The sequence below is a fragment of the Pezoporus wallicus genome, unplaced genomic scaffold (assembly GCF_028554395.1).
Source record: "Pezoporus wallicus isolate ANWC-B61680 ecotype Strahan unplaced genomic scaffold, APGP_CSIRO_Pwel_v1 contig_6354, whole genome shotgun sequence".
Lineage (NCBI taxonomy): Eukaryota > Metazoa > Chordata > Aves > Psittaciformes > Psittacidae > Pezoporus > Pezoporus wallicus.
In genome coordinates this window covers 943,964-961,938 of record NW_026638688.1, presented here as the reverse complement: position 1 = coordinate 961,938, position 17,975 = coordinate 943,964, and the positions used below count along the sequence as shown (strand labels likewise).

At 43.8% G+C, this 17,975-nt stretch overlaps 1 protein-coding gene across 1 annotated transcript; it reads left to right on the top strand.

Moving 5' to 3' along the window:
• Positions 1-12,064: 12,064 nt before the first annotated feature.
• Positions 12,065-17,410, top strand: DRD1 (dopamine receptor D1). The gene is made up of 2 exons (XM_057412010.1): positions 12,065-12,162; positions 12,660-17,410. Exon 2 carries the CDS (start codon positions 14,225-14,227, stop codon positions 15,578-15,580), a length of 1,356 nt encoding a protein of 451 aa, XP_057267993.1. The 5' UTR covers positions 12,065-12,162; positions 12,660-14,224; the 3' UTR covers positions 15,581-17,410.
• Positions 17,411-17,975: the final 565 nt, after the last annotated feature.

Sequence of the window (17,975 nt, the reverse complement as noted above, 5' to 3'; positions counted from 1 at the left end):
GCGGGGAAATGTTCGTAGGAAACCACAGTGAAGGAACCTTGAGAAAAACAATTTCCCCTTAGGTTCTAATCCTAAAAAAAAAAATTAAAAAAAAAAATAAGACAATGCATTCCTATGAAATCCCTTCTGGTTTATGCAAACTTTGTGTAAAGTGCCTTAAAAATGTCAGATAAACACGTGTCTTTGATTCTGTTGGAAGCTGAAAATGGATTTCAGGGCATTTCTTTCCTTTTAGAAATTACAGTCAATCCATGTTTTCTCTTTATAGCATCTAATAGGTTCTCTGATTGAGATGTGATGTGCAATCATTTGATACTTAATAAAAACTGTAGGGATACTCAATTGCACTGTTTCTATTCTGTCTCAAGCCCAGCTTTGCAGTGTACCTAGGCATAAATTAGATTCCTAACACACATGCCAAGAATCAGCACATTAAATCTGATAGCATTATAAATCAGCAACACAGGAGCTGGTCTTATCCCATAACTGATGCTGAGTGTTTTGGGAATAGAGGGACATGCGTTCAACTACAGCAGTACTGCATACCAATTGCAGCTTGCAAGCAATGCTAGTTTAGCTCTTTTGTGACCAGAATAACATACTGACAAACAGAGGCCGATTGCAACTACCATCTATAATTCAGCCCAGCTCCTCTAAGGTCTTCTGTTAAAATTCCCTTTGTAACAATGCTGTTCTATCCACAGGTCTCATCCCTGAAGGGGTGGCAGCGTGCAGAGCAATCCTACTCTTCAACACTTTGAATATGGGGCTGGCAAGCTCTGACCCCTGCTACTGCTCGTTGCAGGATGCTAAATGGGAATTTTATATTAAAAATCCAGAACTCTCCCCAGGTATTAAATGTTCATGGAGATACACTCACTGGTGAAATCTTTGCTGTTAAAACTCAACTTCTGTGAAATTTTTTTCTTTTTTTAATTATTATTCCATAAAAATATAACTGTGTACTCTGAGTTTGGTTTTCAGCTTTTAGCTGCCCTACCCAGTTTATGATTTTCAGTGAAAAGTTAAGATTCAACTTTCATTCTGACACAGACACATCAAATCTCAGATGTCCACCTATCTGATTCCCCCAAGGCTCCACAACTTAGGTCTTACAGATAATACCTAGATGATAGCTGTAGGTGCAAATATACCAGGTGAGATTCCATCATGAAAGAGTGAAAGCTGGCACTGATACCCTTGCACTGCATTTCTCTTGTGCACCAAAATTTGTTCATAATTTATGTACTTTACTGCTAGTTTATTTAGTTCTTTTTAATCTTATCAGGCAGATCCCAGTCTCTGTGACTACTCACAGATCCAATACTGGGTACATCTTTGATGGTATCTCGCCCTCACACTTGTTGCTAAAAACATTGCAATGGCTGAGCATGAAAGACATTCAGCAAATGGAGACAGCTGGATGTTGTGCATGGAAATAAATCATTTGTCAGTGGGTGTAACTGGTGCTGTGGTATATGGTGTACATTCTGAGGACTGATGTCTTCTGCCTCTAATAATTCTTGTATGGCAAAGAGACTAACTTGCTAATCTCCTTTAAAACCACACATGGTCTTTTCTGCACGCCACAATAGAAACTCTGCTTGCAGAGTCTTTAATGTAAATATATTAATACCTACATTCTTTCTCTGGGCAGCTGCAAGGAAAGCTACTCATTCGTTCCTTGAGTTAATAATTTGCTCTGTACTCAGTGCAGATGGTTTTGAACAGCTACGTAACTTCTCTTTCACTAGGCTAGTCATTTCTCCCATCGCTGAGAAACAAATCTGATTTTTTTTTCCATGAATCCTCAAAAGTCTTCATATGGCTCTGGCCAACCAACAGTTGCTCCTAGGCAACAAATCTGGAAGCAACTGGGTGAATGGGGGTAGTCACAAAGAATACCTAACCTCTGGCTACATGTGTTTCTCTGCACTAATTTTCATGCCAAGACGTTTTCAGATGTATTAAAAACTGCAGAATCCAAGAGGATGTGCCAACTCCCAGATCCAGGTGTATGTTTTAGCCCAATCGTGCTTCCATTCTGAAATGAAACCTGGTTACTGATTCCATCAGTGCCCTCCATGAGCAGGAAGGTCAGGGGAATGAGCTGGAGGGGCTGCCGTGGTCTCCAGCCAGCCCTCTGCCTTGGAAGATCAGGAGGGACAGACCCCAGAAGGTGGCTTTGAGCATACTGATCTACAGCTGAATATTGCAGATTTGTTCTTCAGAAGTCCTGGTCTCCCCAGATACTCTTACACAGACAGTCTTATGCAAGAAATTACATGTAGCTTGGTCAGTGCCCCATTTGTAAGCTCAGGAGTGTGTTTTCGTAAGGATCATGCAGAGTGTAGTATCTTGGTGGTTAAATTACAGTGCAAGTACTAATGGTAATATAGAAATACTAATACAGAAAGCATGTGTGCAGAGACTGTGACTGTATTAATGAAATAAGCCCTACCCCAGCTCCTGTAGAAGCATTCTTTTCAGTTGCCTTATTTCCTAAGGAATACATTAATAAGACTCCTGCAAAACTCCAGGTGTACATTCAGTCCTTTGCATACATTGAACGATGAATTTAACCATCTGTGTGTTCCCAGCTGGAAGAATTCTCAGACTATTGCAAGGCAAATTCTTCCCTACACTGACCAGAAAAAGAGGATTTCTGTTCCTCTACAATTACTGCCTCATATAAGAAATCAGCTTTACTGTATTTGCTTTCTTAAAACTTCCTGTATTCATAATATTTACATTGGACATTAATGCTTTTTATGTTTTTTACCATTTCAAATTGGCACTGGGAATCAACTGAGAAAAACAGCTGCTGCACATTCCTTTCATTAACATAAAAGTCCAGTAAGTGGCACTGCAGGACCAGGTTTTCCACTACCCTGGATCGCAAACTGCAGTCAAGGAGAGCAAAGGCAAGCGTGGGATATGTCATGGCTTTTCTGCTCAATGGAAAAAGTAGTTGTAGAGCAGGTGGGAAATAATGTGTGGTGACAGCCCTGAAGGTGCAGCGCAAGGAACTGGGGTGTATTCATTTGCTGGCTCTGGAACATGATGTTAGGAACTTGCTTTGGCACCAAGCTGGCTGTTATCAGGGGTTTGCCAGAAGAAACCAGTGACATTTCTGGGAACTATTCATTCACACTTGATGGGAGGTGCCTGAGAAGGCTTTGTGCTGGGTTTTGCTATCAAGAGCAGAATATTGGGCAAGGTGAACCATTTATATACAGTGTTTCCTATGGTCTACTGCCTTACTGTACATTAATTTTAGGAGGAAATCCAAACCCCAGACTGGAAGGAATGTTGGAAGTGCCATTAAGTTCAAAGACTGTTTCTGTACATGAGCGAGGGATTTCTGAGAGTCTGCATCAGTATTACAAAACCCACCACCCTGTTTTCTCAGTCTTAGCTGATAATGAATAAACTATTATCAAGGGAAATTTGGTCAAACAGACAAGTACCACTACGCATTTTGGCAATATAAATTGTAATGAAACCCTTATATAAGCTAATAGAGGATTACTTACAAAATCAGTTAAAGGTTTTGGCTCCATCTGCAATATTTGAACCCAATTTTAGGTTACTCATGCTGTATATACTGTGTCAAGCTAAAATAATGCAGATCCAATTTTCCTATTTATCTAGATATATAGTTATATCAGATAAGACTGGAAGGGAATGAACATGAAGAGACAATCTGCATTTAGAAGGGACATAAAGCTGTATTTAAAGGGATAAACCCGCTTTTCAAGGGAATTAGGAAGCCACTGCCTCTATGATGTGGCTATTTTATAAATGTCTCCTGTGGGATTGTTAATGCCCTGAAGCATCTGTGCTAACTGCTGTCAGCAACAAGACGTTTGATGAGGCAAACTGATCTGAGATGTCAATATGCAGCTATGGATGTAGTATGGGGGCAATAGGAGGTGTGGCACCATCCTGGCACAGGGAACAGCCACAGGATCTCACAACTGCTTCAACCAGGCTTAATAGATTTTTTTCATCACTCTCTAGGGACCAGATGTTGCAGACTTCTGATACTTTCACCTCCTGAATCTTTCCAGTGGCTTTTGCAAAGAGCAATTAAAAACATTCACTCTCAAATATTTACTCCTGCAGCAACATGGGATGGCACTTGATAACCTCTGACAGCAGAGGCAGAGGGTGACATATGGGTGCATGTCACAACAACACAGGAAGGCATGGCGCAACATGAGCAAACAGATGAGAACAAGATGTAGCAGCACAGCATATGACAAAACAAGATAACCACAGGGCAACTCAGAGTAGCATAGAGCATGCCACAACATGACATAGCATGCAATGGCACAAACAGCATGGAACAACACTTAACACTATGCCACAAGCATATACTGGGAAAGCTGATAGAAATGCCTAGAGAGCAAGGAGAGATTCATAGCAGCAGAAAATTCCTAGAAAGGTATGGAAAATGTCTAGAAAACCATGCAAAATGCCAAGAAAGCTGCAGGGGACTCCTAGAAAATTACAGGATATTCTTAGAAAGCAGAACTGAATTCCTAGAAATCTGCATGTGTGGGGACCTTCATGAAAGCAAAATGTGAATTCCAAGAAAGTTGGCTGCAAAATCCTAGAAAGCTGGAAAGAATTCCTTATGAAATAAGGAGGAATTGCTATGAAGCAATGGAGGATTCCTAGAAAGAAATACACAGTACCTAGAAAGCTGTGGGAAATCTCTAAAGAGCAGAAGGGAATTCCTCTAAATAGTACACAATTGCTAGAAAACATCAAGGAAATTTCTAAAGAGCGTTAGCAATTTCTTGAAAGCAGCTGGAAATTCCTAGAAAGTGAAGGTAAAGCTCTAATAAGGTGAAAGAAATGCTTAGAAAGCAATGGAAAATTTCCCAGAAAGCAATATGCAATTTCCTAAAAGCTGGGTGGAAATTCCTAGAAAGCTTGTGGGGACATTCCCAGAGATCACAAGTCTCTCGGTTGCTCTCAGACTTCTTGTTGCAACTTCATTGAGAGATCAATAATGGATAATAATTGGAGGGCTATACCAGGGTAGAAACCCTTTTCTTCATGTCTTTAACCCAAGCCTAAGAGAGTGGGTCTGGTCAGCATATTGGGTCTCTGTTCCCATCAGAAGGGAGTCTCCTATGTCAGTGACATGTCTTTGTGGAAACAGTTTTGTAGGGTGTAGGCTGACTTAACCTCAGTAACATCTCCAAGCTAGATGAACCATTGTCCTTGTTATTGTTTGGTTCCACATGCAGAGCCTCATACCTATTGTGGAAGGGCACCTGGGATGGTGGGGTAGTCATGGAGGAGACACACCAGCTGTACCAGGCAGGAACTTGTCAGCATTGTCCCCATCCCTTAAATCACTGTGTTCATTCAGGTGAAGAGGTTAGGGAATCCTCTGTGTCATGTGTCCTGTTGCCTGTTGGGCTGTCTCAGGGAAGGCAGGATGCAATTCCAGTAGTCTGTCTCTTGGTCCCTACTCCTCAACCTACTCACCTCCACCCCCAGCTCAGGGAAATCCCCTCATGCACCACGTTACAGTGCTCTGCTGCCAACTGTGCCATCACTGGGTGCAGAAAAATGCAAGAAAGCAATGGAAAAATCCTGCTCCAGCTGTACATCCTGTAGTGCCTAAAGACCTGGGGGAAGTGTGTAGAAAGCAGTGCTAAGAAGAGCACAGGGGAAAATCAGCCGCTGTAAAGAACAGGGTAAAAAGGGAAACCAGAAAGTAGATAGGATCGGATCCCATAGCCTTTCCTTAAACATAACTTGAACAAGACATCCCTGATTTTAACCTCTCCTAAATGGAAGGAACTGGTTTGGTGGACTGAGGAAGAGACACTGAATGCCAGTGTTGGTGGGCTTCAACTCACACTTAAGCTCAGCCCTGAGCACATGAGCTTTGTGAGGAGGGAGCAGGAGGCACTTGTTGACTTGGAAAGCCTCTGACCTTGAGACAGATTTTGAGAAATGGATGATGAAACTCGGGGAATACTTCCAGCCTGGAAAAGTACTGTCTGTAAGAGACTGTCAGAGCAACAACTCTTTGCAACACAGGGCAGGGAGAAGCCAAGGGCATTGAGGCAGGCAGCAAAGAGGGAGACATTACCTATGTTGCTGGGATGAAACAGTCCTGTCTGATGTGGTGGAACAGGCATAGAGGCTGGAACAGGAAAACAGATGAGCTAAGGTAAAAGTGTATTTGGGATTATATCATAGCCTGGATTAATTCAGTCAGATCACTGGGTTTTTCAAAAGTTTGATTGAAGGTTCTGGCAGGAGGAATGAAGCAAGCTAAAGTCTGGACCTTAGTGTGGATTCTTGTTTGGACTATTGTTCTAGTGTTTTATTGAATTTTGTGGAACGTTTCTGACTGCCATCAAGCCCAAACTGTGTGATTTGGTAAGGACTTTGACAACCAGCATCTTGCCTCCGAGAACAAGTTAATCCCAGAACCTGAAGATGGGACCTTGGTTGATCCAGCTGCAACACTGCAACAGCAGCAGGGTTGTCTGGGAAGCTGCAGAGGGGAAAATGCTGCCTGAGACAGCAGAGCTCCAGAATTGGGACATTTGGAGTGCTCTGGTCATTGCTGGACTGGTGGTTGACCCTCTCTACCATAGCGGGACCCACTGCATTCCTGTGTGGGCACCGTGCCCCCCTTACAGAGAGTCCTGGCTGAGCATCCCTGGCAGAGCTACTGGCTCCTGTGGCTCCCTGTGGAGCAGGTGCAAAATGGTCCTGTTGGTCTTCACTACGAGCAAGAAGTGATGCTCTGTGCAGTGTCAGCTTCCATGTTTTTGGTAAGTATTAGTTTAAGTATCTTTAATTCCAGGATTTGTAGCCTGCCGATGGAAGGGCTCTGGAGCCTGGCCATGTTGGATGTGCAATAATGTGGACTTAATAACCAACTGTAGTGCAAATTCCTACTCACTTGCTCCTCTAACCTTTAGGGGAAATGGGCTCCTATAGGTACCAAGCACAAGCTTCATTGTCACACATCCTGCACCAGAACACAACAAAAATCTGCTGGTAGAAGATAAAAAGCTCTTCTCCATCCATCAATCAGGGGCTGGGCTGCAATATGGGGAAGAATCCATTTTATGCTGGCACGCAGCTCAGGAGTAAATCTGTAATAACAGCTTAGGAGGGAAGAGTGCCACCTACCAAGCCATCTGCTAAGAAAACTGTATTATCTGCAGTCTCATCCATTGTTGCTAGAAATCACTGTCGCACTCATCTGTGAAGAGTTTTGCTGCTAATATATCTCTTTGTAATCTTTTTATCCATCCACTCAGAATTAATTATTTCTCAGATTAATTTTGTTCTAATGAATCATTCTGTATCACTGGCTTTATTTCATTTCTGAGATGCTAATTAATATGTCAAAGCCATCTTTAACATTAAAAGTGCTGTCATTTTTTCTGTGACTTTCCTTTTGATTCATATATTCAATTTTTCTGAGGGCCTAAAATGTCCATCCAGCGTGGAGTGAAAGAAATAATGCAAAATACGCAGTATTAAAAAAATACATGCATATGGAAATAAAGCATAAATTGGGATGCAGTGGCCAAGTCTGTGTTAGTTTTGTGTCGATTTACTAGTTTATTTGCTATTTCATGTAGTAGGTCCTCAGCAATCAGCTGTGTAGGGATTTTATATACATGGATTAGTATATAAAATTCATCAGTGCAATGCATGTCTACATTTATCAGTGAAATCATTGGGAATTTTTAGTTGTTTTGTATTTGTTGGCTTAAATTAAGTTTTAAAGGCAGGGTCTTGCTGGTTTGCTGTGGATTTTCTGGCACTGTTCTGCCATGCCGCAGGGCAGTCGCAGGAAGCATTTTTCGTTCCTTAGAGCGCTCCTCTCCTCTCAGCTATAATTTATTCTCATCATCCTCTGCAGTTTGGCTCTCTACCCACTCTGGAAGGAAGTGTTGGCAGGGCAGTAATCCTCTTCTACCCCATATCTGTGGCAGATGGGAATCCCATAAAGGGGGGGGGGGAGATGTTATGTTTCCCTGTTTGAGTGATTTGCAGGGTTATTTAAGATCTAGTAATGTCCTTTGGTTGGATGGAGCAGTTTGAGATGCAAGAGGAAGGGTCACTCCAAGTGTTCATTGTGGAAAACTTCTGTCTCCGGTCCTATGGGAGTTAGTGGGTGGAACTGGAAAAACCCCATTAAAAAATCACTGCATAAACTCTGTCTGTTAAAGAACACAGTTACTGGCAGTATCACACCAAGCTTAAATTACCCATGGCTCCTACGTCGCAGGATGCCGGGGATTAGATGTGTATTTAGATGACAGCTTCTGCTTGGCTCCCTGGCCAAGGGTTGGATATTTCTGTCTTGTCTTCCACTTCTCTCTAAAAAGAGCCCATTTTGTTCTAAAATCTGAGGGGTTACAGCTGAAACCAACTAGTTTTCCTCCGGGTCTGCACTGCAAGTGTATAGAGGGATTACAGACGAGGGAGGAAAAGGGGTGCAGGGCATGAATGGGCTTTGAGCAGGAATGGGGATGGGAGTGAAACACTGCTCCTTTCCCTTTATGAACAGCTACGTTATGGATTTCCACTGCTCCTAAAGCTTGTATGTGCAGAACCCTGCAGACACGAGGCTGCTTTCCGAGAGTGTGCTGCCTGATCTCCTGTAGAGCAGATATCCTTTCTGCAGGCTTCTGCTGTGGCCCAGGGATGGAGGTTGGCTCTCCTGCCTGGGGCTGGGGCTGTGTTCTGATAGTCAAGTACCAATGTACCAGGGAGGGGGGATGCTGGAGGAGCAGCAGTGCCTCATGAGCAGCCAGTGCATCAGCTCCAGATCCTGGGAACCAGTAGCACTGCCCAACAAATCCTTCCTATTTATATCCTACTTTCATTACTCTCTGTGTCCAGCTCTGCCCCTCTGCCTGAACTTGCTGCCTCAAACTAGTTGTTTACAGACTTTCATACATGGTGTTTCTGTTTCGGCTTTTTCCTTTTCCTGCTCGGTGTCGATACTTCTGCACACACTTCACCAGTGACCTGATAGCCAGGGATAGTTTGTGCACTGGTTGCCACTGGAAATAGTTCAGAAGTCAACATTAACAAAGGCGCTGATGTGCTTTTTGAGATCAGCCCTACTGAATCCCCCAGACTGTAAAGTCCAGCTGTGGATGGACATGCCCATAATGTACAGCCAAAAAAACCCCACTCACATTCAATACTGAATGTATTGAATGCCTTCTGTTAGTATTTGGGGACTAGAAATCATTTACCTCACTGATCCTTTCTCCTCACTGGTGTATCTTTATTGTTCAAGAATGAGCTTGAGATCCTTGTTGATGGTTTTATTTTAGCAGTAAAGTAATAGTTTTATCTGCTGCTACTCTTTGCTCTGTGCTTTTTTACTCACTACTGCCATTTGCCCCGTGGAATGCCCAGCATGGTAATATCAATTTAACCAGTGTGCTTTACTGATCTTTAAGAGAGTTCATAGCTGTTCAATTTCCAGGAACTGCTGATTATTCTGAGAGGGTGAAACTGAGGCTAAACTTATCTTGGCTTATTATTATAACCAGTTATTTAGAAACCTGACAGCTCTTTTAGACATTATTTCTGCTAACATGCCTCAGCTGATTTCATGTTTAATAAATCCCATGCATGCAGACTCAAAAAGTCATCCTGAGAGTGATGTGAGTACAATTTGTATCCACATACCGTAATATTATTGTGTAAATTAAGCTGCCTTTCTCCAGCTCTAGTATGTGTGCTGTTTTGTAGATTAATGCATGTTTATCTCTGAATGCAAGATTTGGATTTTGTTCAACTCTGACTTTGTCTTCCAGTAGCTAATTACTGTTTGGATGAGGATCATTTGGATCAAGGTGCTACTGAGTATTTATATTTTTTAACCTTCCTAGAGGCCAAATAGGACTTTTTCCATTCAGAGTCTCCTGGGAGCAGCAGGTGCCTTATAGGGCACAAATGCACAAATGCTTTCATTTTCTGGGCATTGCTTTGATTCCAGCATCAGTCAGCACTGGTTGAAAAGCATTAAATAAAGTTAAATAGCTGTTTTATGTGGGTACCCAGGGAGAACTAAACAAACTCTGTTTTGTGTTTCTGAATCTCCAAGAAACACCTGCACCGTTGTCCTGTTGCAGGCAGTTTTAGGCAAGTCCCAACCTAGACGAGAGCCGACCCTTGTGCTGGCTAGAAGCAGGTTAGCCTGAGAGCAGCTAAAGGAAAATTCACCCTGTGCTTTGTATACCTGGCTCCCAGAGCTGTGGCAATCAGCTGCCTCATCCCACCACTAAATTTACCTAAATCATCACAGCGGCTTAATGACTCTCACTTTTGTTCCTCACCTGGGTATGACTATTAAGTCATGAAAGTTTTAAAAGCCTACAGATGAGCTGAAGTGACAAATGAGAACAGCAGGGTGCCCTGCATGAAACACTGGTGTCTGAAACCTGTGCAGCTCTTGAGGGGCTTTGCTTCACTCATACGGCCTTGGTGGAGCTGGACCTCATGGGTAGCCCTGAGCTGGCCATGAAGACTTAGAGATGAGACAGAACAGAGGCGCTGACTTCTGAACCAGGTACTGGAATTGCCAAACTGATAAGGACCGTGACTCTCATAGGCTGCTGTGAGTAGGAGGCTAAAAGGCTTTTTTCTTATGTCAGGTTCAAATCAGAGTTTTAAACCCTCATTTACATGAACAGCATTAAGGTCTTCCAATGCTGAATTCAGCCTCTTCCCCACGAAAGGCCACTCCTCAGCAAAAATGAGCTGAAGAGTTTGCTTGATGAGACGATAAGCAGACGATTGAGAGCAGACTGCTCTCTTCTTTGCAATGTGTACCTCGGTGTTTCTCTCCAGTATGCCTCAAAGATTGTGCTGTCTGTGTACTCTGGAGCTGTGATTTCTACTGGAATAATCCAGGATGGCTGTGGTTGAAAGGGATTTTGGGGGAGCATCTGGAAGTTCTCACAAACAGAATATGCTCAGTGACTTCTTACCCTGATGTTTCCCCTTAGCCTCAGGTTTTTACCAAAAACCAGGAGCATGCTATATTTTCGTAAAATAAGTATCACTCACTAAACCTTCCCTGCGTTGTGCTTGAAGAAGAACAGAAAGAAAGGAATCTTGAAATTAGAAAAAGAAAACTCACAGGGAGTTTCTTTAGATACCTCTATTACAAAACAGTTCAGGAATCATTTCCTTGTTTATTTTCCCCCTCCTCTGGGGATGAATGATGGTTAAAGAACAGGATGATAAGAAGGGGGGAATAAGAACTTGCTGAGAAGAAGTTAAAAAGAAGAAAAAAGAGAATGAGAGGTGGAAAGGAGAATAAGAGTTAGCTAGTCAGGGTTAGCTTAGCTCTGTGTCTGCTTTAAGTGATACTTTGAAAAAATACAGATGGCACAAAAGCAACTTCAGTAATGCCAAACGCCATGAAATTAATCTTGACACGTTAGTTGCTCTTCTAGGAGGCTTTTATTCTCCCTGTGATGTCTTTTATCTTCATTTTCCCAATTTTTTTGTGAGAAAAATGCCAATGCAAGTGTAGCAACTTACAAATCAGCATGTTCACCTGTCCTTGCCTGTTGTGGCTGAAGTAAGAAAGAGAAAACCCTTTTGGGAAGCGAAGAGATTTGAGGCTTAACCTTCCTGGTTTTGGTGCTTAATACCGAATCGGCAGGCTTTTTGCAAAGGAGAAATCGCGGGTGGAAAAAGTGTGGCAGGTTTTTGCTCGCAAGGAAGGTGGTTTATTGAACCGTTTTCTCTGCAGACACAGAGCCAGCTGCCCCAAACCCCGCGTTGCCGTCAGGGGGTACCCGCTGTCCCCTTGCCTGATCTGGAACAAGTCAGGACGCTGGTCCCCGGTCTGTTCCCCGTTCCTTCCCTGCCTGCACGCTCTGACAGCGATGCCCTTCGTCGCTGTCACCAGCCCAGGCTCTGGGGCTGCTCCGCCAGTTAGCGCGGTGGGGCGCGGGGCCGCGGCCGCCCAGGAGAGGGAGCCCGGTGGCCGCGGCTGCGCCGGGAGCGGCGGGGGCGCGGGGGCTGCGCGGGGCTGCACCAAGGCGGTGGAGGGGCGGCGCGGAGCAGCGCGGTGCCTCGGCTGCATCCCGCCGCCAGCCCGGCCCTCCCCGCCCCGCCGCGCCCGTGAGTACGGCCGCGCTCGCAGCCCTTTCCCCGCCGCTACGGCAGGGGTCCTACCCTCCCCCCCCCCCTTCTTCCTGAGGGTGCCCCGGGGTAGCGCTGCTCCCAGGGGCGTCAGGGAAGCCGCGTCCCGCCTCCTGAGCATCGCCCAGCCCGAAGTTAGGTGCCGGTACTTACTTTCCGCATCAACTGACTGAGCTCATCAGGCCCGCAGCGCCCAGGCATCGGCAGCGCCGCGGGAGTCCCGGACCTCGGGACGGGAAAAAGTAATCCCGTTTGCCTTAAACTCCAGAAGAGCCGTTCGTTCCGGAAGCCCGGCTGCGGCTCTCGCCCAGGCTGCCTGGCCGGTCGGGACGTTTTTCACCTGAAAGGCAGAAAACCGGGGAGAGGCTGGCTAGAAGAAGCTGCGCCCGAATGAAGATGTTAGAGGAGGCGAAGGGGCGTTGCTTTTTGCCCGCTGCGCGCCTCCATGTCTGTCTTTCCCTTTCTTAATCCCTTAGGAAGGACACGCCAGGCGGACAGACCTTTCCTGGAGGGGAGATGCTGCCGAGCCCTGCCCCGGGCAGGAGGAAGCCTTTGCCGTCGGGCTCCCCCGGCACCGGGGATGCGCGGCCCGGGGCGGGCTGCGGGAGAGCGTGAGGAGCTGCCCCAGCCTGCGCCTTGCTGAGACGGAAAAAGCATGGTAAAAATCGGACCCGATCCCCGGAGCGCAGCCCCGCAGAGCAGGAGATGGGATTATTCCGGGACAGTCGTGGAGAGCTATAACCGGGCAGCGCAGTGTTAAAGCGAATAGTTCCCGCTGGAAGAGGAGCCCGCAGCCCGCGCCGTGGCAGAGAGGAGCTCACACCGCTTCTCCTCTCGCTCTTGTTTCTCCTTCCACTGAACGACAGAGGGAAGAACTGGTACTCGGCCCTGGCCAGTGTTGGGAATACCGTGCCTTTTGCCTGGAATGATTTGCCCCGACTTGCCGCTTCGACGGGATGTACAAAGTGCGACTAGGACTGATCTGGACAACAGAGTTTGCAGAGTGATGGGCAGACGCCGAGGGATGGAGGCGACTGGACACACAGCAGTGGGGTCCGTCACGCATGGTCCAACAGCACAGACCTGCTGCTGTCCTGAAAACTAACTCCTCATGGTCCAGGTCTGCTGGCTCCTGGTTTTACTTCTCCACTGCCAATCTGCACTTTCAGGGACACCACCCCCTCACCCCTCACATGCACCTGATGCAATGCAGTGCTTCTGTGTTAGTTTTGTGTATAAGATTTGCTATGCAATTCCAAAACTGAAAGAGGAGGAGAGACAGCCCTGCACCCCAGAGCAAACAGAGTCAGAGGTGAAAGGTAGGAGCCAGCATTTCTCATTTAAATAAAACTAAATAACCTGAGCTACTGCTTACTGAAAACCTTTAAAACACACCTCCCGTATGTTTATTTTCTTTGCCTCGGAAGTGTAAAACAGTTTGAAACAAAGTGAAGATTTGATTTCTGAGCTGCCCAGAAACAGAGAACTGATGCATTTTGTCACAGGAGTGTACTGGGAGGAAGGATGGAGTGTTTCATCAGTGAGACATTTAGGAAGCTAGAGAAAAAGCACCTCATGTAATACGCTCCAGTAAATATGAAGGGCTAGTGCAGTGGACACTGGAAACAATCAATAGCCTATTTTCATGGGAATATATGCAAACGTGGAAAAGTGATTGCTTCTGTGTGTGTGGGGTGTATTTGCAGAGGACAGCAGCAGAACATTTGCAGGTGAGCTGTCTGAAGTAGACTGCTTCATGCTGGGGTGGTGCAGTGTGTTTCTGAAGGGATTGCTTGAAAAAACCTGTCTGTAGGGTGAACTGTATTTGTGCAGTTTGAATTCCTGCTCACAGAGCTTTCGGTGTTGTTCAGGGTGACTCAAAGTGAGTGCAGTCCATCTGGGGGTGAAGGGACTGCAGAAAGGACCTTTGGTCTGTTTGTTGATGAGTAATTAATGGACGTCTGATAATCTCTGATCTCTGCAAGGAAAGGAGCTGTTGTCGTCACGAAAATCATGGTATAATTTTCCCTCAGGAGAAACTATGACTTGGAACAACACCACTATGGACGGGGAAGGGTTGCTGGTGGAAAGGGACTCTTCCTTTCGAATCCTCACAGGCTGCTTCCTCTCACTACTGATCCTCTCCACATTGCTGGGAAACACACTGGTGTGTGCAGCTGTCATTAGGTTTCGCCACCTCAGGTCCAAGGTGACCAACTTCTTTGTCATCTCCTTGGCTGTGTCAGATCTCTTAGTGGCAGTTTTGGTCATGCCTTGGAAAGCTGTGGCTGAGATTGCTGGTTTCTGGCCTTTTGGTTCATTTTGCAACATCTGGGTGGCCTTTGATATTATGTGCTCAACAGCCTCCATCTTAAATCTCTGCGTCATTAGTGTGGACAGATACTGGGCCATCTCCAGCCCATTTAGGTATGAGAGGAAAATGACTCCCAAGGCAGCTTTCATCCTGATCAGCGTGGCATGGACTTTGTCCGTGTTGATTTCCTTCATCCCTGTGCAGCTGAACTGGCACAAGGCTACAACCACAAGTGTTTTGGACCTAAATTCCAGCTTAGAAGATGAAGGCATGGACAACTGTGATTCTAGCCTAAACAGGATGTATGCCATCTCCTCTTCTCTAATTAGCTTCTATATACCTGTGGCCATCATGATAGTAACTTACACAAGGATATACCGGATTGCTCAGAAGCAAATACGACGCATCTCAGCTTTGGAGAGAGCAGCAGTGCATGCCAAGAACTGCCATACCACAAGTGGCAACAGAAGCAGTATGGACTGCCATCAACCAGAGAGCAACTTCAAAATGTCCTTCAAGAGGGAAACAAAGGTTTTAAAGACTTTGTCAGTGATCATGGGGGTGTTTGTGTGTTGCTGGTTACCATTTTTTGTATTGAACTGCATGATTCCCTTCTGTGAGCCTACTGAACCATCCAAGGGAGCAGAAGCCTTCTGCATTAATTCCACCACCTTTGATGTTTTTGTTTGGTTTGGATGGGCTAATTCTTCCCTCAACCCCATCATTTATGCCTTCAATGCTGATTTCCGCAAGGCATTTTCGACCCTGCTGGGATGCTACAGGCTCTGCCCTCTGTCCGGCAATGCTATAGAGACTGTTAGTATTAACAATAATGGAGCAGTTGTTTTTTCGAGCCAACATGAGCCCAAAGGGTCCAGCCCCAAAGAGTCTAATCTGGTTTATCTGATTCCACATGCAATTATCTGTCCAGAAGAAGAACCTCTCAAAAAGGAAGAAGAAGGTGAACTATCTAAGACCTTGGAGAAAATGTCTCCAGCATTGTCGGGTATCTTGGATTATGAAGCTGATGTTTCTCTGGAAAAGATCAATCCCATTACACAAAATGGGCAGCATAAAACCTGAACAGTAAGGTTTACTCAGCAAGACCCAATAGTGTATATTGTAATAATCTTAAAAAATCCCCCACAAAAGCCAAGATTTTTTGGCAAGAAACTAAGCTCTAGGGAGAAATACACATTTACATCAAGCCCAGAATTAATTTTCCTGTCATTCAAAGCAAATTTAACATTTTAAACAACAAAGAGGAAAAATAACAGAAAATTGGTAAAAAAATACATAATTAAACTGTACTGTTTGTACTAGAGAAAATATACAAATTTAGATACAGTGCAGTGACAGAGAAAATATTTCTTCTTCTCTACACAGAGAAACCAATTTTAGCTTAAAATGAGGCAAAAGATAAACGTTAAGTATTTAAAGATTAGTGTTTACTAGAAGTTAAAAGATTGCTGTGTCTTGTGATAGTGGGTGTGAAGAGGTCATAATTAAAGACTGAGGGATTGTAAAAGTAGGTAGATGCCTTCTTAAAATTATTTCTAAAATATAATTGAGCCTTATAACGAGAATGGTTATTTTTAAAGCTTTGGGAGGTCATATGTTGATACTGGTTTTATTTATTTATTGTTTTAAATTGATATTTTTCATATGTTATAACAAATCTAACTTTATTTATGTTATTTAAAATGTCTAAATAACGGGATATTTTTGGAGTGTCATAACTGCATTTTGACCAGTCAACCAGTTAGCACTTTATTACAAGCTTTGATAGTCTGGAGGGCCAATGAGGGTTAATGAAGGAATGTTAAGAAGCTCACTGAGAAATGAAGGAATGAACAAAACTGATGCTGTGTTGAGTTCATTTGCTTGTGGGCTTTTCTTTTTAATTTTAAGTGGGATTTCTTTCAAAAGATAGGACCAGCATTGGCTGAGTTGTGAATTCTCTTCCCTTATAGAAATAAAAACAAAAAAAAATTGCTGCTATTTATTTTTCAAAAGTTTCATGTTACAAAGACTTTGCTAGAATGTCGAGTTTGTGGAGCTGTAAATACCTTAAATATGACTACAACCTTAAGAAGAATTCAATTTGAGAAGAAAAGCTTCTTAGATAACAATTCTTAGTATATAATGTTTTGTATTTATGTAAGATAAACAGCTTTCTCAGACTTTTCTTATTTCAAGTCTTGGATATCTTTTCTGAACAAACACAATTGGTTATAATGGTAGTAAAGATGCCCAAACCTCATTATCATCTGTATTTCTGCAGTACCACCGGGATCATGCTGTCTGTCTGCTACTGTATCAGAATTAAAAAGTGAGGTACCTAGTGCTTTACTTTGGATACTAGGAGGACATTACATTTTAGTAATTGCCATGTCAATAGTCCATTCAATAAGGATTAGTGCCTCATTACCATTTTGGATTAAGACATTTCTAAATATGGATGGAACTGCAGCCCCCAACTCAAACACTTCCTGTGAGCTCCAAAAAAGTTACCAATGTTTAATTCAGAAAACCTGCTACTTTTCCATTGTCCTTCCTGCTTTTCCTTTGCAATGCCAAAAGCAATCAGTGAACATTAGCAACAGGAACATTGGGTATTAATATTCAGCAGCATTCAAAGAAAGCTATTTGTTTTCTGAATGGGAGAAAATACCCTTTGGAGCAACTTTTTCATAACATATATATAAAAAAAAGTGTTGTCAGGAAAAGAGAACTGAGAGGAAAAAAACCCATAAAGTCTAATGAACTATATACATCCTGCATCAGGTCTGTGTATTTATGTATTGTGAATGTTTTCATAATTTTATTGCCTGTATGCTGCTTTCATACATATAATAAAATTATTTTGTGAACAGAAGGTCAAATAAACCTCTCTACATTGCATTTATTAAATACATGCTGGGTTTTGACAGTTGTATTGATCGTGTTAAAGGCAATGATGGTTCCTCTTTTTCCATTTGCCCTTATTTGGGATCACACCCGTGAGGCAGATGGGAATTTTTGTCAGAAGCAAGAGAAAGCCCTCTCTACTTAGAGACCTCTGAGCCCTTGCTCTAAACTAGGATTTGAAAGCAGTTTGGAAACAACCACACTGCTTCAATGTGACTAGTTAAAACCAGTTAAAGCTCGACCGACTGGTGACTCTTAGTTCAGTGATTTTTTTGCCTTGGTGTAACAGAGTAGTTAACTTGGTTTATAACAACTTTTTATTGTTGCTTCCCCTCCCACCCCCAAATCTGTGAAGTGCTTTTCAAAGCCTGATACAGCCCCACTGCTGGTGTCTGGTTTTTGGAACAAAATGAATCACTTCAGAAGTGAGGAGATGGTGGGTGCAGCTGAGGGACAGCAGCCTTCCTCTCTTCATGGCAGCCCTCTCCTTTTTTTTTGCCTCTGTCAGCATATTCATTTTGCAATGAAGAAGTAAATGGGGTCACTTCTGCCTCAAGCATTTCCAGCG

Bases quoted from the DNA above. Each gene is read 5' to 3' on its own strand.
- DRD1 (XM_057412010.1), top strand. From the start codon at position 14,225: ATGACTTGGAACAACACCACTATGGACGGGGAAGGGTTGCTGGTGGAA.